General features: G+C 38.5%; 1 protein-coding gene across 1 annotated transcript in view; it reads right to left on the reverse strand.

The window, feature by feature from the left end:
* Positions 1 to 11,302: 11,302 nt before the first annotated feature.
* LOC141388841 (arylalkylamine N-acetyltransferase 1-like) overlaps positions 11,303 to 23,098 on the reverse strand; it is a 68,857-nt gene continuing 57,061 nt past the window's right edge. Inside the window, exon 3 of the mRNA XM_073959266.1 lies at positions 11,303 to 12,760. Within this exon, the coding sequence (XP_073815367.1) occupies positions 12,179 to 12,760 (582 nt within the window). The 3' untranslated portion in view covers positions 11,303 to 12,178. The remainder of the gene's footprint in view (positions 12,761 to 23,098) is intronic.

A 23,098-nucleotide genomic window follows, 5' to 3' on the forward strand; every position in this document is an offset into this window, starting at 1 on the left:
ATAATTTGGCATAGAAGTTTATACTACTCCTAGGATGTTTGGTATTGAAAATATCCATCGATGTTTTGATATAGCCCCCATAGAACAGGTATTTTGAAGGTTCAGTTTCATTTTCACACCGAAATGGATGGAATTTTGTATTTAGTCTTTCCTCAGAAATTTGTCAATACAGGTTCACGTTTTTATATAGACTCCATAGAACCGTACCTCCCTATATTCGGTATTTTCAAGAGTTTAGCATCATTATAACACTGAAATGGCTTAAATTTGGAATTTAGTCTACCTTGGGACTACAGTAGTGCGATTCTCTAATTAATTTTAGAGTTACCGACAATTGTCAGTAAAATTAAAATGTTTTTAATTTCGGTAATAACCGATGTTTTCGGTATGTAAGCGACGAATAAAAAATAGTCGTAAAGTTCTACCGACAGCAAGAGTGTTGTCAACTTTTATTTCAAATTTTCATTTATAATTTAGCGTTTTAATTTTACCGATTTTTGGCGGTAACTGAAAAAATGTGTTAGAGAATCCCACCACAGGGGCTGCATTTTTGTTCTATGAAAATTTGAAATGAAAAATATTTCCTTTATATTTTTTTTTTTTCGTTTGACAGTTTTTTTTTTCCTTTATCCCAGCTAGCATTTAGAAGATTGTTTTTTAAAAAATCACATTGCGGAGTCTTTTTGGAGTCCTTTTGGTGATCAAAAACAGATTAAGTCGCTTGTATGATCAGAAAGGGACTCGAAAGTGACTCCCTGTAATGATTAAAAAGAGTTCAATTTAAAATACAACAACAAATGCAACAACAAAATACAAATACATAAATCATAAATGTAACGTATAATATTAGTATAGACAAACACAACACATGGTCAGGTTTTGCCAAGTGAAATGAAGAAGCAGTATACTAAGCACCGCGCAACATAAAGGACAAGTAAAAGAAATAACGAAGCAGAAAAGACAACAAAACAAAGAAAAGAAACAAAAAATAATAAAAAGAAAGTTCTTTTAATTTTTTTCGTCTAATAAAAGACTCTTAAATGACTCCCTAAAGACTCGTAAACGACTATAAACATGACTCTTAAAAGACTCGAAAAAGAGTCCCAAATTAATCAACAAATCACCAATAAATGATTGAAATACGACTCGAAAAAGACTTTATATACCATCAGAAAATGGGCAAAAATGACTCGAAAGTAATGCAGAGGAAGACTCATTTGTGATTTGTTTAGAAGAGTCGCCTAAGGTTACGTTTTCCTCCCGACAAAGGAGTTATTTATGATCAGAAAATGAGCTCATATTCCAGCTTTTTAATTGTGCAGTGGGATCAAAAAAGACTCGAATTTGATTGAAATTTTCATAAAATGCTGGCTGGGATAAACGTTTTCATTTTACATATGTATTTTAGAAACAGAATTGAGCCCCAGCCCCCCCATTCAGTAACTTTTTAACAACTTTACTCATTGTTTATTTTACAACAATTTCATTTGTTTGTTTTGTAGTACAGTTACAGAATAAGTTAAGCCCTAAACTTGTGAACTTTGATAATGATGCCGTATATAAAATATATTGAGTTTGTATCACGAGTTTGCTGCAAAATATGAGGAATCGATACCTACAGTAAAGTAGGGCTATACCAAATAATTGACATAACCTACCAACAATTTTTAGTAAGCCAACTACTGGTTCATAGAGAGTGCTTGCAGGTTTTTTGGAGCTTTTGGGTCATTATCTCAGGAAGTATGGACTTACTCAGGAAAACATTTGTACGGCTGTAGTACGGTAGAGCTGGCAAACTATCGATATCGGCCCCATTCGATTTTTTCGATATTTCCGTTTTAAACTATCGATAAAATCGATAATATCTTGAATCCAAAATGACTGACAAACGTTTACATTCCGTATATTCAATTTTAAAACGTCGGTACCTTAAGTTTGCTTGCTCTCGAGGTGGAGTTTGAAGAGATTTGTTCCAGCCCAATTTAACGAAATTATTTTTGGAATTAATATTTGCTCTCTTTCAGAACTGCAAGAATTTACTCATTTTACTATTTTTCGATATTATAAAGGAAGAATTGTTATCGCAGTAAAATTTTTTAGATTCATGCAGATTCTGGAACAGATCACTTATTTAACTTTCTATAGTTACTGACTGGTCGGTCGAGTGCGAAGAATAGTTAACAAAATTAGAGTAAACGTTTTAATACAAAACAAAAATTTATTATAAGAACTAAATTCTTCCAAGTCACAAAGCCCTACTGCAGTACACTGCCAGAATTTGCCAAACCCGACCGCAAGATCCAATTCAGGGAGAAAGTGCTATGGACAGACAGCTTAAAGTGTTGGTCACATCTTAACTGTTCCAATATACGCCATTCTCTCTAAGCTTTTAAAAAACTTTATGAAATCTTTGTATTCTTTTACGCAAAAAGCTTATAGAATCAATCGCGTCTGTTAACAATATACTTTAAAAAATGTCTGGCTGTTGCTTCTACTGCTCTTTTTTTGTGATATTAAAATTTTCCATAATATCGATATAAAAAACTATTCATCGATATTGGTGTAAACATTTAAGTATCGATAATATCGATATTTCCATCGATGGTTTGCCAGCTCTATAGTAGGGACCATGAAGACATACATCTGCAAAAAATTCAAATATAGCCGAGACGAGTCCTCAAATTGCATTTTCCCAAATTTTGTGTGGGAGGCACATAAAAGACGGGACCGATGTAGTCCAACCTGTTCCAACCTGATACATGACTGGATGAAATAGTACGATGTGTAAAGTGTGGACCAATCAGAAACTCCCTGCGAGATTTATCTTGAGGATTTGCCATTTTAGTTGGTGCCGTCAGGTTTCTTGGAGCTTTTAGGCCATTATTTTAGAAAGTATAGACTTGCCTCCTTAACAATTGTACCTTCGTAAATGGGGCGGCAAGAACAACCTACTGAAAAAAAATTAACACGATCCGAGAGGAGCTCTTAAACTTAAGGTATTCCGAATTTTGTGTGGGAACTACCCGAAGGATTGGACCGATGCACCTGATCTATATCTGGAAGGAATAATACGATGTGCAAAGTTTGGACCAAATAAATTGCTCCCTTCTAGAGTTATCGTTCACACAATTTTTCAGAAATTTTTTGAATTTTTGTGGGGGAGGTACCCGAAGGAGTGGGCCGCTATGGCCCATCTTCGAACTTAAACTAAGTTTGGGCGAAATATTACGAAGTGCAAAATTTGGTTCGGTTGGAATCGGTCGAATCGTTCGAGAGTTATCGTGCGCACCAGCCAGGCAGACAGATAGAAGGACAGACATGGCAAAATCGACTCCAAATTGTCTGAAACGAATTTCATCCAAACATAAACCGTTATTTCGATTTGGTCGTATCAAAGTGTATATACCCTTCTTAGCCTAAAGGCTGAGTTTATACCATCAGCGCTCTTTCGAATTTTTATACCCTCAGCATTTATGCTAACGAGGGTATATACACTTTCATACGGGCAAAATGTGCCTCATCGAAATAACGGTTTTAGGTTTATGTTTGGACGAAATGTGTTTCAGACAATTTGGAGTCGATTGAGCAAGACGGACGGACGTCTGTCTGGCTGGAGCGCACGATAACTCTCGAACGGATCAATCGATTCGATCCAAAATTTGGCTTTTGTAATATTTTGTCCAAACTTAGTTTAGGTTAGGTATCGGTCCACTCCTTCCGGTACCTCCCCCACAAAAGTTCGAAAATGTTCGGAAAATTTGTACGTACGATAACTCTTGAAGGGAGTAACCGATTTGGTCTATACTTTGCAAATCGTGAAACGTATACCAGACTAAGATGAGTTTCCAATATGGACTCAATCGGTCCACTCCTTCGGGTATCTCCCACACAAAATTTGGGATAAGTTCAGTTTAGGACCTGCTCTCGAATCGCTTTGATTTTTGCTTTAGCAATTTGTATTTACTGCCCCCCATACGACGGTACAAGTTTCATCAGGGGCAAGTCCACACTTCCTGAGAAAATAACCCCAAAGTTGCAAAAAAAAAAACCCTATGACACCATAAGTTGTGACTGGAGAGCTCGAACCGAATACTGCGTACGTCCGTCTGTATGTCTATCTGTCTGGCTGGTTGGAACGCAAGATAACTCTCGAACGGATCTGCCGATTCGGTCCAAAAGTTGGCCTTTGTAATATTTTGTCCACACATAGCTTAAGTTTGAAGATAAGCCATATCGGTCCACTCCTTCAGGTACCTCCCCCACAAAATTTCAAAAATGTTCGGAAAAATTGTTCGTACGGTAACTCTTGAAGGGAGTGGCCGAATTGGTCCATAATTTACCCATCGTAATATATCTACCAGATATAGATCAGGTTCAAATATGTCTATCTGTCTGGCTGGTTGGAACGCAAGATAACTCTCGAACGGATCTGCCGATTCGGTCCAAAAGTTGGCCTTAGTAATATTTTGTCCACACATAGGTTAAGTTTGAAGATAAGCCATATCGGTCCACTCCTTCAGGTACCTCCCCCACAAAATTTCAAAAATATTCGGAAAAATTGTTCGTACGGTAACTCTTGAAGGGAGTGGCCGAATTGGTCCATAATTTACCCATCGTAATATATCTACCAGATATAGATCAGGTTCAAATATGGACTATATTTGTCCTCTCCATCCGGTACCTCCCACACAAAATTTCGGATAAGACCTACAATCGAATGACTTTGATTTTTGTTGAAGCAACTTGCATTCGCTGGCTCAATTACGATGGTAAAATTTTTTTCAGGGGTAAGTCCATACTTCTTGAGCAAACAGCCCGAAGGGTGTAAAAACCCCCTATGGCACCATATGTAGTGGCTGGATTTCCACTTCCATAATGGTCAATGTCGATCTATTCTTTTTAGTACCTTTTCCGCAAGTACCTAAAACCCCCGAAATACATACGTTATTGGGAACAAATTGTTTCAATATACACAGGCTGAGGGTATATCTCTGTCAGCTAAGCTGACTGATACTTTTTTAATTGTTTGTTATTTATTATCTATGAACATTGAACATGTTTAAGTAATCATTTTAATTTTGGACAAGCGGATGATTCGTCCACTGTGTCCTGTGATGGTAATCTCACAGCTCCTTCGGTAATCTGGGAAATTTCGCAGCTTCTGGCCTGTATACGACTTGTTGGTCCACGGGAGTTATTTTATTTCCCTCCTACTCTTCGGCTAAACCGAGGAGCATTCCCCCATCTGCCAACCGAGAGACGCGCCTGATGGGGTTTGCAAGTTTCTCACATCATCCCCGAAGGAACAAGGAAACTTCGCAATTATAGAACTAAATTCCGCGGAAAACTAGTGCCCAGAGAAGTGGCGCTCTTTTACTTTTTTAGTTTATATGATTAAAAAAAATAAATTAAAATTAAATACCTCGTATGTATCATAAAAACAATTGAAAGTTGGTTTGTCCATAAAAAAAGCCTTGCAAGTCAATCTCTATATTAATATGTATAAGGAAATAATACATCAATGGAGAAAAATATTTATTATATTCCCTCCCGTGTAATTATTATTGCTATTATGTAGTTTTTTTGTTCAACCAATTAAATGAAGTGCAACAATGTTTTCCTAATTTTAATTTAAAATTATTTAAAAAATTTTCTAGTCATCCACCGCCATTCACTGCCGTTGGTAGCTTTCAGTTCACCTGACGGAGATGTACATAAAACAAAAACAATCTAAATTGAATAAAATTAAAAAATGCATTGTTTGAAACATTGTTGCAGACAATATAAACTACATATTCTCTGCAACAATGTTTCAAATTAATATTTAATTGGATAATGGAAACAATGGGTGGTAGAATTTATCCGCTAAGGAATATGATTGTAATGTCCTACTGTTAAAAATGTGTTTTTGCCACAATAATCACATCACTCAGATTCATAGAGACATAGAAGTTAGAAACGTTCTATTTTCAAAAATGTTTATAGCAGACTATACAAAGCCATGTGAGTAGTTCTTTCGAAGCGATGAATCCAAAACACTTATTTATATAAGTAACCCGAATATTTACGCTTATAACGTTTGTTTTGTTTCCATGGAATTTTCCTTAAGATTTGTACACACATCCGACTTCTTAAAACCACCACGATTATAACGAACAATTGTGAACCCGCGAGTAGACTTTTGTACAATTTGTTGATTCAGAACGCTTTGCTGAATATGTTCCCTGTGGCAGAATTTCGGACAAAGTTGGACAATTTTGCAAAAGTAACATTTATTTATTTTGCCTTCCAAATTTTGATTTTAACTTCGAATTATAGCGAGGGATTTGAATATTTTTGAAAGTAAATTGCACATCCATATTATTTGATTTTTTTGAATCAAATTAGAAAACTCGCGTTATTAAAAGTGCAAAAATTGATTTTTGCCTAAAAACCTGTCTATATTATCTATAGTGCATAGGCGGTAATAACAAAATTCCTATTAATTTCTTTGCCTTTGCAGTTTTTAATTTGAATCATTTTTCTCGCAAATACTGTGTTATGTGTATGCGCAAATACACATGCCAGTAATCTAAGCTTTAGAGAGGCATTATCAGTGCCTTGTTGAGTGTGAGTTTTGTGAGGGTTGGATTTTCCCCTGTTTACCCAGCAAAATTTGAAGGAAGTGGTTCAAAGCGATGACGTGATTTCATGTCATCTTTTGCATTGGTTCAAACTAAACCGTGAAAGATCCGATCTTTTCATTAGCATTTGAACCCATGCAAAGGAAGTCGTGAAAGATCCGATATTTTCATTAGAATTTGAACCCGTGCAAAAAAGTCGTGACAGATCCGATCTTTTCATCAGCATTTGAACCCATTCCATCGATCCAATAAATATGATGTTTGTATTTTTTATGTATACTCCTTTATATCTTCTTTTATTTATCTAAATATGTTTAAAGCTATATAAGGTTTATTATTTACAATAGAATTGATGTTGTCGGAGACTCAAAATCACGACCAAAGTTGTTTAAACTCTCGTTCAAGTACGACTTCTAAGCAATTGGTGTTGTACCTAGCTAGAAACGTCGTTCAGACAGTGCAATAAAAAGGAAGTCGCAATCATCGAGCTAAAAATAGTATCTTTGGTATTATAAAAATTCATTGTCTGTTCGAAATCTGACATAGCATGAAATCAATCAAATCTCCCTTCTCGAAATTTGAACAAAAAGTCCGAAAAAAGGAACAAGAAAATAAATTAATAACGCATAAATGATATTTTCCTGAAAAAGTCCCTCCTTTCGTTACATTCGATTTTCTAGAGATCCCTAAAAAGCAAGTCGATTTGTAGATCCCTACGTAGCGATATCAGTTCTTCCCGAAATTAAAGAGTATAAATTTCCGAGGATTGGAATGCCCTGGAACCCAACTAACAACATTGCAATGCCCTGGAACCCAACTAAACCTAACAACTATGTTACATGTTTTTAAGAGAGACCTGCATCTTTGAACTATCCTGGACTTAATACTCTATGACCCTAACGCTTTTAGAGCAGCCTGACTGTCCACATAAACAGTGACTGCCTTATCTATAAGGTCCATCATTCCCACTATTAATTCCAAGGCTTTCAAAACCGCAAAAACTTCTGCCTGAAAAACACTACAATTGTCATTAAGCTTGTATGAGTTCCTGATGTCTAGTTCTTCACAAAACACACCAGATCCCGTGCCTTCTTCCATCTTCGACCCATCGGTGAAGATCGACAGACTATCGGGAAGTGGTCTGCCTCGTGCCCACTCACTCCTGTCGGGGATTAATACTTCAGCTGTGTCAAAGTCCAGGCTTGGTGAGATGTAGTCAGTCTCATCTCCCCATGTCCAAACCACGCCACAGATTTAGCTCTTTAAGCCTCAAGGCAGATCGTGATGCTTGATACTGTACAAGAATGTCGGACGTTCAGTATGGCATTCAATGCGGCCTGAGGGGTGCTTCTTGCTTGCAGTAGCTATTTTGGACAGATTGGAATTATTGTCTAGGGCATGCCACCAAACGAGACAACCATAGGTCAGAATGGGACTGAGCACTGTCCTATACAGCCAATGTATTACATGTGGTCTGAGGCCCCAGCTCTTGCCTATGGAGTTCTTACAGGAATAAAGCTCGATTAAACCCCTCTTGGTGCGCTCCTCCGTGTTCCTATTCCATCTTAGCCGATGGTCCAGGATCATTCCCAGGTATTTCGCCTCCGTAGAGAGATCCAACCGCACTCCATCCAGCGTTGGCGGCACAAATTCGGCAATATTTCTTTTTCTGGTAAATAGTACCAGCTCAGTCTTCGCAAGGTTCACCCCAAGACCATTGTGGTGAGCCCAGCGAGAGAGCTTAACCAGCGCACCCTGCATCAGTTCCGACAGCGTCGACAAGAATTTTCCACTGATTAGAAGGACAACGTCGTCAGCGTATGCTACAACTTAAGTTCCTAGTCTATCAAACTCTTTGAGTATCCCATTCACCACTAGAAGCCACAGCAGTGGAGATAAGACTCCACCTTGTGGGGTGCCCCTAGTGACTGACTTCCTTACGGAACTCTCTCCAATACTGGAATTGATCAGTCTGCTTTCCAGCATTCTCTCAATCCAGTTGATTAGGATAGAGGGGACACTCAAAATCTCTAGAGAAGAATGAATGGATTTAAGCTTCACATTATTGAACGCTCCCTCTATGTCTAGAAAAGCGGCCAATGTGTGATCCAAGTTATCCATATTCTTCTCTATATAACTTACTACCTCATGTAGCGCTGTTTCTGTCGATTTCCCTTTCATATAAGCATGCTGAGAGCTGCTTATAAGGTCACAATTTATGTACGATCTGATCTCCAAGTCGAGCAACCTTTCTAAAGTTTTTAATAGAAAGGAGGAAAGACTTATCGGTCTGTAGTCCTTCGGCAACGCGTGGCTTGGCTTCCCAACCTTGGGGATATAAGTCACTGTTACCTCTTTCCACAGTGCCGGTACGTGCGACAGCAATAGACAAGCCCTAAAAATAACCTTCAGTATAGTGATCAATATCAGTGGTGCGTTCTGAAGCATCGCCGGAATGACACCATCTGGGCCAGGAGATTTATAGGGTTGAAAAGTGCTGATCGCCCAAGAAACAAGAGTTACAACTTTGCCTCTGAGATGAATTCAAATTTTCTAACGATTTTAAGATGTAATCCTGACTAAATGACGCTTTTTACTTCAAAGCATCAAACCTTTGGAGGCCTATAACCGCGAAAGTTGATGAGATAGGGAAAAACGGCGAGCCACTTGTCCTCTCTTTTTTGGTCTTCTATTACGCTGCGGAGTCAGAATATGGTTAATAATTTTCGTGTTGCACATTGTTATTTTGTGGCATTTTTGGACATTTGAACTTGCCGACGAAAATATGGATTATGATTAAAGTTTAAAAGTGTTGCAGAGCAGGTACTTAAAGGAATGGACCGACATAGTCCATTATGGAAGTGGATCTTATATTAGGATATATCGCTTACTAGTCATTTCAGTGGGTCATTGTATAACTTATGGACTAGTATGCCAGAAAGCATAGATTTGTCCACGGAAAACATAATACCTTTGTAAGCAGTACAACAACGAACATCATCGACATACATTTCCAAATGATCTTCGAACAGACCTTAAACTGCACTTAGACACAAATGTTGAACTTTTGTGGAGGAGGTACCCTAAGGTACCTCCATGTTAGAAGTTAAACTAAATTTGGACAAAATGTTAGGAGATCCAAAGTTTGGACCAAATTTATTCATGAGATGTCGTGCATACCATTTAAGTGACATTTTTTAAATATTTAAGGGAACTACCGGAAGTTGTGGGCCGGTATTGCCTATGTTCGAACTGAAAGTATGACAAAATATCAGGAAGGCCAAATTTTGGAACAAATCGGTTCGAGTTCGAGAGTCATCGTGCTCTCCAGCCACTACATATGGTGCCATAGGGTTTTTTACACCTTTCGGGCTCAAGAAGGACTTGCCCCTGAAAAAACGTTTACTGCCGTAATTGAGGCAGCGAATGCAAGTTGCTTTAACAAAAACCAAAGTGATTCGAGAGCAGGCCTTAAAGTGAATTTATCCAAAATTTTGTGTGGGAGGTACCCGAAGGAGTGGACAAATATAGTCCATATTCCAACCTGATCTACATATATCTGGTAGATATTTTTGGATGTGTAAAGTATGGACTAAATCGGTCACTCCCATCAAGAGTTAACGTGCGCACAATTTTACCGAATATTTTTGAACTTTTGTGGGGGAGGTACCTGAAGGAGTGGAGCGAAAATATTACGAAGACCTAATTGTGGACCGAATCGGCAGATCCGTTCGAGAGTTATCTTGCGCTCCAAGTACTACACACGGTGTCATAGGGCTTTTTTGTAGCTTTCAGGCCATTTCCTCAGGAAGTATGGACATGCCTTTCTTGAAATTTATACCGTTATATGGGGGCAGTGAATACAAGTTGCTACATCAAAAATCAAAGCGATTCGTGAACATGCCCTAAACTTAACTTTTCCGAAATTTTGTGTGGGAGGTACCCGAAGGAGTGGACCGATTGAGTCCATATTAGAACCTCATCTATGTCTAGTAGAAATTTGATGTGAAAAGTATGGACCAAATCGGTTACTGAAACGGATTTCGTCCAACCATACTTGGGGTCTAAAACCATTATTTCGATGAGGCACATTTTGCCCGTATGAAAGTAAATATACCCTCGTTAGCATAAATGCTGAGGAAAACCCCGCCAAAAAATATTCGAAGAAAACGAGAGTTTTATGCAAATTTTTGCAACCATTTTTTGTGGCGTTTAAACGACCAGTGGATTTATCTGGGTTAAACTATACGTTCAAAAATATCTTTGATTATACGTTTTCTTAAAAAATTTTGTGGGTGAGGTACCCTGGTCCCTCCACTGACCAGCAGGGCTGCCAAGTTGGTGGTTTTCCCGCTACTTGTGGTGATTTTTGACGTACAAAAACCACTGTTTAAGCAGGAATGTCAACTGTTATAAGGTAAAAATCGCTACAGACCTTTGATGCGTATGTGGAGCAGTTGGCATCCCTGCTGACCAGTATAAAATATAGCTAAAAACCTATTCTCAGACCTAAAACTCCACATACAAAATTTCATCAAATTCTGTCCATCCGTTTCGTAGGAATTTAAAGTCTAACACCGTGACAGGAGAATTTTATGTATATAGATAACAGTGCTTTTGAAAATCACCACAAAGATCAATACCTACCTTAATATTCGAAAGAAAAAAACAACACCATATTTGTTAAACGATTTATATTTTGGCATTTATTATGATCGATAAAAAACATAATGAAATTATTTATAAAATAATTTTTATATGCGCTATATAACAATATTATTGTAAATAGTCACAGAAAATGCTGTATCATAATCAAGTCAATTACATTTAAAACTACATACATACGTACGAAAAATTAAACAACAATTTCAAACTGAAAACAAGAAAAAAAGACATTTGTTGTGGAATGATTACAGAAAAAAATAATAATAGGTGACGAATGACTACAGCTAATACGTACATATTGTAGAATGCAAATCATTATTGAATTTCCCAATGATTGGGAATTTTTATTTCCATATCTTTAGTTTTAAATTTACTTTTTTTAGATCATTAAATAGAGTTCTTCAAAATGACTACTGGAAAAACATGACATGATTTTTGAAACTAAAAGAAGTCTCAATAATTTCAAATAAATAAATTATGGCATTACAATTTGTCCATTTGAATTTAGAACTTAAATAATAATAAATATAGTATTTATATTTTCCATTTGAAACCAACACCATATAACATAAACTTAACTCAATATAAAATCACATTATTTTCATTTATTATTATCTTTTTTTTGTTTTGTTGTTTTTTTATGTTTATATCAAAATAATTAGGTTAGGTGTAGAACCTAACACCGTCTAAAACAATTAATGTTAATAAAAATTATAAAAATCATCAACAACATACATACAAATATTACAAACTACATACATATACACCTAGGTGGTATATATGTATACAACCATGCAACTAACAAATTGGGTGGGGAGGTTTTCTCATTTTAGTCATTTTGCATTTGCCGCCCTTCATCATCATCTCACTTCGGATATGTGTTAACATTTTTATTGTTTCGCCTTGGCCACATCACAGATTTCTTTCACCAAAATACGCGTGGCAACATGTGGTGGTTCAGGTTTTAGTACAACTTCATCATTGATCTTAAAATCGGAATAATTTAGACGATAGACTTCATGGAAGCCGAGTTTTTCCATTACCCGAGCTGAGTAATGGCTGGAACACATAACATTCATAACAGGAATCTGATGTTCGCGCATATATTCCAAAGTTCTTTCTGTCAGACGTCCAGCAATGCCAAGACCACGATAATTGGTATTTACCGAAAGAATTTTACCATCCAAAATGGCATCGGTGCCGGGATACAAATCAAAAACATTGAAATCACGTTCAATGTAGTCCATAAGTTGTAGAATTTTCTTAAATTTTGGATGTTCACAGGAATCAGCAGATGCTTCGGGTACGGCACCATCAGCAGGACGGTGCATGATGGCATTAAGGAAAACACCAATAATTTCACCATTTTTGGCCACAGCCTTAAAGGAACAACCATCTTTGATACATTTCAGAGAATATTCTTCAAGTTCTTTGCATTCACCCAAGTTCAGGAAGTTGTTAAGAGGTTCATCCTGAAAGGAAATAAAATAAAAAGAAGAAAAACTATTAGTTTGCGAAATCATGAAAAAGGACAATAATATTAATAAATAAAAATCGCAACCGGGTTGCCTAAATTTTTATACCTTCCCCACGAAATGTATTGCAACTAAATGGAATACATAATTAGTTTTAATACATTTCGTGGAGTCCTAGTTTATGAAAGTACAAAGCTCTTCTGCCAATTTGTCTCTAACAAAACATTACCCTGTATTAACAACTTTCCGAATAAAACTTTTGGTATGTCCGGCGAACTATGAAACTCTCCGCTAATCAATATGCTCAGCCAGCATTGAGGGCCGAATGCAACAGCACATAATGAACTTTAAAGTCTCCTAAGACCAGTCGGCCATGATCTTCCTAAACATATACGCTGGAAGTTTCCAAAACTTCGTTTGACGCCTACGAAAATGTTATTTATTTTTTAAATTAGGAATATGTTCATGTACTACGATTTTTATACCCTACACCACTATGTGGGGAGGGTATTATAAGTTGGTTTTGCCCAAAAATTTAGTAACACTTCGAAATAATGGTCGTAGACCCATACTTATATATATCAAAATGAATGTCTCGACGAGCTGAGTCGATGTGGCTATGTGTGTCCGTCCGTCTGTCCATCTAAACCTTGAAATTTTGGGTTTTGATGAGGGTCCCGGAGGGGAAAAAGCCTATTTTTATTATGGTCGGATAATGTTCAGGGGTCGGAATGGGCAAACTTATGTGGATAAAAAGACGTTTTTTTCCAAAGCGAATATCTCAGCTTCTATATGGGGTATACCAAAAGCAAGACCTGACAATAAAAGTAGAAAATATCACCTTTCTAATGATGTAAAGTAAGTTCTCGTGGGTGATCAAACAACGGAGATATTACAATAGTGCCAAATAAAACCCAAATTTTCATTCTTGCGATTTTAAATATAATGACGAATATCACAGCTTTGGTTAGGGACTTTTCGAAAGCAAAGCCTGACTATGAAAATAGAAGATCCTATCTTTACAATGATGCAAACTAGGTCGGCGTCTGTGACCAAATAACGGAGATATTGCAATAGTCGGTAATACATCCCATTTTTCCACTTTTTTGGAAATCACGCTACAGGTCGCAATTTTTTTTTAAGACCAGGGGAGAAGCCTATTGATTTTGTTGATGGTCGGATAATAATTAGGGGTCGGAATGAGCAAAAAAGTTATTTGGAGAAAAAGTCTACATTTTATTCCAAAGCAAATATCTCAGCGCCTATAAAGGGTATATAAAAAGCAAAACTTGGCAATGAAAGTAGAAAATATCGCCTTTGAAACGATGTAACGTAGGTTGTCGTAGGCGGTCACACAACGAAGATATCGCAATAGCCGCTAATAGAACCCAACTTTTCATTTTTGCGATTTTAGTTATAATGACGCATATCACACCTTTGGTTGGGGACCATCTAAAAGCAAAGCCCGACTAAGAAAGTAGAAAATCCCATCTTTAAAATTATGCAAAGTAGGTTGGCGTAGTTGGTCAAATAATAGACATATCGCAATAGTCGCTAATACATCCTTTTTTTCACTTTTTCTGCAATCACACTACAGGCCGGAATTTTGATCGGATCATCACGAAATTTTCTCACAGAGATAGAAGAATATTGATGTTGGTGATGTCGATAGTAGTTCAATATAAAATTAAATATTAATTATTTTGGTTCAGTTCGCCTTAAATCATTTGGTATAAAAGCCAGATAGGTGAAAACTTTCGTATCTCCCTAAAAGAAATGTTTTCGAGTGAAACGATTATGCACAGAGGTAGTGGTGTAGGGTATCACATAGTCGGCCCAGTACCGACTATAGCCTTTTCTCACTTGTTGTTTAATGTTTTGTATTTCTTAACCTTGGAACCCCAGTAAGTATGCTTGTTATTACAATCTTTGTAATTATTAACAATCATACGCACTGGGGTTTGAATGCAAGGAAATAAAAAAATGTTTAAAAAGGCTGAATGGCCAGTGCTATGGTCATCTAGTTATTGCATAGAACCGAATGCCACGAATCATGATGAACATTGAAGTCCTTTAAGACCAGTCAGCCATGACCTTCTAAAATAACTTTTATTCCATTTATATATTGAAGAAGGTCACGAATAAACCACTATCAATTGATATGACACGGTGCACCCAAAATTACTTTAAATGGGTGGTGATTACACCTAGGAAGATTTGCGGATTCTGAAACAACAATGTTCATAGTTGGAAATCTCAAGTTCTATAGAAATGGCACTAAAGAAAATGTGTTCGAATACAGATTTGTAGTTTCATATCGGTAACTAAAAACCCATGATTAAGCATTAAAGAATTTAAGCATTAAAGAATTCCGGATAATTGAGTTCCAACTACTTTTCGTCACAAATTTCAATAAATCACTGTTAATAAAAGGATATCACGACAAGTAGATTTCGGTATGACATTATAAAGCGATTTGTGTTGAAATTAATTAATACAATGTTCCGCCTTGCAATTAAATCTATTAATTGCTATTGCCATTTTTTATTTATAAACCCCCCCTATTGTAGATTATGTTTTCAATCCGATCATAAATAAGTAGCCAATTTATTACCACATAAAGTGTGAAATAAATATTTATCCGTTTAAACGTTTATGAAAACGTTCAAAATAGCTGCAATGTGATTTGGTATTAGAGTCACCATTTATAGCGAACATGCACCCATCCATTAGAGATCAATGATGGCAGAGCATATCTAGCTTGCTGTAATTTACTGATTTCGTGAGTTCGAAATATGCAGTTGGTGACCAAGTTACTTGCAAGCAGAGATGGTAAACAAAAATGTAATATACATGCATTTTCGAGGTAGAATACATACAAAAATAATATATATGGTAAATAAAAATAGGTAAAAATTTTTTTTAAGTTAAACGGTTTTATGTCAAACATACATTGCAATGTTTAAGATAAATGTACTGTGACGACGTGTTTTCACTTTGAAGCTGGGGTAGATTCAGTGGGGGCCAGGGTCGTCACAAGAATTTATTTTTGTTTAGAGACCATAAAGAGAGAGAAACACATTCGTAAATTTTTTAATAAAACGTTATAAACACACTTTATTTCTTCTAACACGGAAACACTACACATAGTTAACACAATATGGTTATCTTGACATTCAATATTCTGGTACATATGTTGTCGGGTGAATGCATTGGAGGAGGCGTTACCACGAGATGATGGGCGTAGCGGTTTTGATGTACACAAGGCGTTGGGCAACAACTTTGTCACAGCAGCGGCTCAATAAATGTTGGTGACAGTGCATTTGACAGCGACGTTAGCACAGCCACGGTCCAATAAATAAGGTTGACGACAGCGAGATTGGTAGAAGATAGGGTGCTTGGCAGCGATGTTAGCGTATCAGCGGTCTAATGGGAACAAACGTTGATGACAGCGAGACTGGCAGCGACGTGAGCACAGAAGTGCCCGAGTATAGCGGACACAGTCCGGTATACACTGATGTGTTGTCGAAAAGCCAAGGTTTTGTTTTTCAACACCACTTGACTCAGACGACCCCACAACAATTATACTAATGGCGACTCGATGCCCTGTCGAATAGCCAAGGTTTTGTTTTGCAACACCACTTGACTCTGACGACAGCACAACCCAGAGGCCACTAACTCCGAGAGTATACTGCAACTACTTCCACTGATAGTCGAGGTTTTGTTTTCACACCACTCGACTACGTAGAACTAATATCTACCTTATTTTCCACAGAGTCAAGGTTTTGTTTTGCAACACCACTTGACTACATAGAAAATACTATCTACTCCAGTTTCCACAGAGTCAAGGTTTTGTTTTGCAACACCACTTGACTACGCAGAAACTACCATCTACTCTACTCCCACAAAAGCCAAGGTTTTGTTTTCACACCACTTGACTCAACAACCGCCAACAGACGACTGTCCCGATTGTCTCCACAGCATCTCCTTTTATACCTTCTGGTGGATGGCCGTCGATCGATTACATTTTCATCGGCGTACTAGTTTGGTTGTTTGGCGCCAGGCATTGCCATCACTGAATATCAGTTTCATGACTGGCCACTAGGGGGCATTCTGACCGTTACGTTGAAACAAATAAATGTAATCAAAAACGAGTAATCACGACTTTTGAGCGTTACATAGCCCCTCTTCTTCTCCCTCTGATTTTTTCTTATTTCCCGGGATAGCTTGCTCTAGACTGTTTTGGTTAAACGGTAGGAAGCCTAGTGGAAACTTATACTTTTAGATTTGACTCTATCATTCCTGTTATCCTTCGCCTTTGGCGAACTCGATTGAAGATTTGAGGCCTCAGCAGAGGATCGAAAAGAGGCTCTCACAGCGCCATCCATGGATATCTGAAGTTGCTATACTTCTGAGATATATTTGAACTTTTCTTTTTGTTTTATTCGATATATGGTTTCAGCCCACTCAAATGTGCTACTCGCATCTCATTGTTATTGCCCCTGACTTCCACGATTACCGGTGACTTGTATCCTTGTACTACATATGGGCCTCCATACTTGGGAGCCAGCTTTGCAGCAAAGCTATCTATGGCTTTGGATTGCGGGTGTAGTCTTAGTAACACTTTCTCCCCAACTTTTGGTTTCCACATTCGTCGTCGTAAATTGTAATGCCTCTTTTGATTTTGGGCCGCTTTACATAGGTTACGCCTGACAATAGTGAATATCTCCTTCAATTCCGCCGCTCGATCCTCCGGAAGGATCACCCGTGCGCCTGTTCCGGTCGTGACCTGATCATACAGGGCCTGGGGCAATCTGGGTTCACGACCCTGAGTCAGGTATGCCGGTGAATATCCAGTAGATTCGGATACGCTTGTGTTTATGGCCAACATTATTTCTGGGAGAGCATCATCCCATTTATTATGTTTCTGCCTCTACGTTTTGTTTTCCTCTTCGATATTTTATGTCGAAAGTATATTGCTGCAATTCCAGGGCCCACCGGGCGAGTCTGCCTGAAGGACTTTCGATTGAATTCAACCATTTCAAAGCAAGATGATCGGTTATGACAACAAACTTATATCCTTCCAAATACGGCCTCATTTGGCGAATGCCCCAAATAATAGCCAGACATTCTTTTTCCGTAGCTGAATAATTTTTTTCTGCACCATTTAAATGTCTACTGGCATACGCTATCACGCGATCCTCATTGTTCAGTACTTGAGTGAGCACAGCCCCCAGTCCATAATCGCTGGCATCTGTTTGAAGAGTAAATGTCTTGTTGAAGTCTGGACACGCAAGCACGGGTGCTTCTGTTAGCTTCGTTTTTAGTGTAACAAATGCATCTTGCTGCTCTGCTCCCCACTTCCAATGCTTTCCTTTCTTCAAGAGATTGGTTAATGGCTGCGAGACGGTTGCGAATTGGGGAACAAATCTACGGTACCATGATGCTACTCCTAGGAATCTGCGTACTTCCTTGACTGACGTTGGGGCTTTCATTTCGGCGATAGCTGCTACTTTTTCTGGATCTGTTTTAATGCCATCACTACTCACCACATGTCCTAGGTACTTGGTTTCGTTTCGGAAAAACTCGCATTTGTCTGCATTGATTTTCAAGTTAGCCGCCCGTAACCGCCTAAATACTTCCCGTAAATTGGCCAGATGCTCCTGGAAGGTTCTCCCGGTGACGATAATGTCATCCAAATATGCGAAAGCGTGCGGTTCCATTTCCGGACCTATCACACTATCGAGTGCTCGCTGGAAAGTTGCCGGTGCTGAATGTAAACCGAATGGCATCACTTTCCATTGGTAAAGTCCTTTTCCAGCTACTGCAAATGCCGTATATTTTCTGCTCTCACTTGCCATAGGGATCTGCCAGTACCCATCCTTCAAGTCTAAACTGCTCACAAACTGTGCGTTTCTTAGCCGATTTAAAATAGTATGCACCCTTGGCAATGGATACGCATCCGGTTCCGATCGTTTGTTCAATTGTCGGAAATCCATGCAGGTGCGCCAGTCCCCATTTTTCTTTCGGACCAGTGTTATGGGGAAACTATATGGGCTTTTCGACGGCTCAACACACCCGCGTTCGATCAGTTTGTTAACTTCCGCATCGATTATGGCCTGCATAGCAGGATTCCTTGGTGCATATCTCAGTTTTATTGGCCGATCATCTGTCATGACAATTTTATGTTCCGCAATGTTGGAGAGTCCTTGAATTTTCTGGAACTTCGGAAGTTCTTTTTCTAGAAACTCGTTAACCAGCTTTCGTTCGTTGTTCGTTAGCTTATCATTCACCACGTTGATATGAGGTGGCAGTCTTACTCTACATCCATTTATTTTGCTTTCCTCATCTAGAAAACCGCTTTCTTCCATGGCAATAGTGCAATGTTCATTTTGTTGTGGTGACTTAAATAATTTTACGATGAGTCCTGCACACTGAATGACTGTTGGAAATCGTTTCATAAATTCGAGACCCAGTAGTATGTCCTCTTTGAATTGGGGCATAATTAGGAATGGTACTGTGGCGCTTTGGTTTCCAAACGTTAGGCGCAGCTCGGTGGATTTTGTGATGTTTACCGTGGTGCCATCTGCCAGAACAACATTAGCTGTTCGTCTGTTGTAAATTGGTTTCTTCTTCAGGCCATCGACAAATTCCTTTTTGATGAAACAACTGGTGGCCCCAGTATCCACAGTGGCGGTGACCAGTCGTCCTTCTAGTAACACTTTTGCCGTGAGTCGGTGTTCTTCGCATTCAAAAGAAGTGCCATTTCCGCTCTGACTCTTGGGTGGGGAAGCCTGTTCTGGTAAGTCCTCGGCACTGTCGTTATCGTGAGTATTACCCTTTTGCCCTTCCGTCCGATAAAGGTGCTGTTTGGGATGATCGGTATTTCGTGCATGATTAGGCTGGTATCTCGATGCTTCGTACCGCCCAGGATTTGGGATACTTTCCAGATCATCTGCGAGTTTAACCAATTCTGCTAGCGACATGAAATCTTTTCGCCTGATATACCACTGGTACTCGGATTGTGAATTTCTGAAGATTCTTTCCAATTTTTCTTCTTCTGTCATTTCGGAGTGCTGCATGAGATTTTGGATGGCCAGGACATACTCTTTAAATGGCTCCCTAGGCCTTTGAACTCTTTTCCGAATTTCATCACCCAATTTTTCAAAATACCGTGGGGGAAGGAAGAAATTGAGAAAGTCTCTTTTAAAGTTACTCCAAGTTGTCCAATGGCTATTATTATTTCTGAGCCATATCAGGGCTTTGTCACGCAGTAATTCCGGCATGACAGTTATTAATTGATGTAAGTCCACGTTGTACATGAGGGCGAGTTCTTCTACCCGCTCCACAAACTCGAGAGGATCCTTACCCTTATCGAATTTAATATTCCATTTCTGTATTTGATTCAGAATTTGGTGTGACGGTTGAACTTTAGTGGGTTTTGTCTTGGATTTATTATTGACTGGAGGATTGCTTTCTGTTCTTCCTGGCTGAGTTTGATTCGAGCTTTGTTGACATCCTCCGTTATTGGGGATGTTTGAGGCGGTTGATGCTGGGTCGTTGGTGGTTTCAATTTTTATCGGTGATTTCAGCCTCATGCCTTCTTGTGGGACTGTCAACTTGGCTGGGGATTTTGCATTTGACGTTGCGGGAGCATTCAAATTGTCATGCTTAGTCTGTAGCTCCAATAATCGAGATAGTTCTCCTTCTTCGTGGTCTAGACTTAAGAACATCGACCACCGTTTGCGGAGTTCGTCAATTTTTCCGGATGCATCCAGTTTAAATTCCGTTAAATATACGATTAGATCTTCTTGTTTTAAACTATTTCCCCAGGACACTCGCAGCATTTTGGTCGTTTTATCACTTTTTAGTTTTGTTTGATATTGTAAAATAATGTCTTTGGATATATGTATATATTTCTTTTTTTTTTAGACTGTGACACCTTTTTTTAGTTGTTTAGCAATCACTTATTCTGATATTCGTATAATTCTCTCTTTTTTTCTAACCGTTTATCATAGTATTTATTTCACACGATTGTCTTCTTTTTTAATTTCTTCCCGCGTTCTCTCTCTTTTAAGGTCCCTGCTCGGGCGCCATTGTGACGACGTGTTTTCACTTTGAAGCTGGGGTAGATTCAGTGGGGGCCAGGGTCGTCACAAGAATTTATTTTTGTTTAGAGACCATAAAGAGAGAGAAACACATTCGTAAATTTTTTAATAAAACGTTATAAACACACTTTATTTCTTCTAACACGGAAACACTACACATAGTTAACACAATATGGTTATCTTGACATTCAATATTCTGGTACATATGTTGTCGGGTGAATGCATTGGAGGAGGCGTTACCACGAGATGATGGGCGTAGCGGTTTTGATGTACACAAGGCGTTGGGCAACAACTTTGTCACAGCAGCGGCTCAATAAATGTTGATGACAGTGCATTTGACAGCGACGTTAGCACAGCCACGGTCCAATAAATAAGGTTGACGACAGCGAGATTGGTAGAAGATAGGGTGCTTGGCAGCAATGTTAGCGTATCAGCGGTCTAATGGGAACAAACGTTGATGACAGCGAGACTGGCAGCGACGTGAGCACAGAAGTGCCCGAGTATAGCGGAGACAGTCCGGTATACACTGATGTGTTGTCGAAAAGCCAAGGTTTTGTTTTTCAACACCACTTGACTCAGACGACCCCACAACAATTATACTAATGGCGACTCGATGCCCTGTCGAATAGCCAAGGTTTTGTTTTGCAACACCACTTGACTCTGACGACAGCACAACCCAGAGGCCACTAACTCCGAGAGTATACTGCAACTACTTCCACTGATAGTCGAGGTTTTGTTTTCACACCACTCGACTACGTAGAACTAATATCTACCTTATTTTCCACAGAGTCAAGGTTTTGTTTTGCAACACCACTTGACTACATAGAAAATACTATCTACTCCAGTTTCCACAATGTCAAGGTTTTGTTTTGCAACACCACTTGACTACGCAGAAACTACCATCTACTCTACTCCCACAAAAGCCAAGGTTTTGTTTTCACACCACTTGACTCAACAACCGCCAACAGACGACTGTCCCGATTGTCTCCACAGCATCTCCTTTTATACCTTCTGGTGGATGGCCGTCGATCGATTACATTTTCATCGGCGTACTAGTTTGGTTGTTTGGCGCCAGGCATTGCCATCACTGAATATCAGTTTCATGACTGGCCACTAGGGGGCATTCTGACCGTTACGTTGAAACAAATAAATGTAATCAAAAACGAGTAATCACGACTTTTGAGCGTTACAGTACTAAAAACCAAAAAATAATAAAATAGATACAGTGGTGGGAATTATAAACATATGCATAGACTAGACTAAAATAAAACCGTGGGGCATGCCAATTGTCTACAAATTCTCGACTTAATGTGTGATAGAAGAATCGTTTAATTCGTCGTTAGGCAGTTGGCCCGCAGACGGTGAGGAAATTACTTACTATTTTCTTGCTCATGGAAATTCCAATAGTTTACACTCCATGTAAATAAAAGAGATGTTTCAACTAGTTTATCGTTGGACATTCACACTGCTGGCTGGCGAGGAATCGTTTCACTGCTCGTAGTTTGTCTTTAATCGACAAAGTACTACTCGCTCACCACTATGAAACCCTAAAACTCGCTTATAATCGAGCTTGCTAGCTTGTTTCCACATTCTAGCCCTACTTATCACACGTCCATCGTTGTCGGTTGAACAAATGCCTAATTATAGTGTAACATTACAAAACAAACATTTTAATCAACGATTGTAGACAATTGACGTGCCCCACGGTTTTATTTTAGTCTAGTCTATGCATATGTTTATAATTCCCACCACTGTATCTATTTTATTATTTTTTGGTTTTTAGTACATTTATCTTAAACATTGCAATGTATGTTTGACATAAAACCGTTTAACTTAAAAAATTGTTTTACCTATTTTTATTTTCTAGTTTTTAGTTTTTATTTCGCATTCTGTTTAATTCATTTAGTGCTTCATTATTGCAAGGTTTCTTGCCCGTTAGTTTATTGCAGTCCAACTCCTCTATACGTAGTCCCTGCAAAGATCTTACTCTACTAAGAGCCACGTAGGCTTGACCTTCTTCAAACAGTTTCGCACCTAAGTATACGACTGCGTGATCCACAGTGCTGGCCTGCATTTTATGTATTGTAGAAGCCCATGATAGTATTAAAGGCAACACACATCTGTGTGTATCGCTCCCGTTGTTTTGTTAACCTGGCTTCATATTTTTCAGGCGTTTCTGACGCTATCATCTGTGTGTATCGCTCACGTTGCTTTGTTAACCTGGCTT

This window comes from Musca autumnalis, unplaced genomic scaffold (assembly GCF_047663935.1).
Source record: "Musca autumnalis isolate F117 unplaced genomic scaffold, ASM4766393v1 scaffold_1, whole genome shotgun sequence".
NCBI lineage: Eukaryota > Metazoa > Arthropoda > Insecta > Diptera > Muscidae > Musca > Musca autumnalis.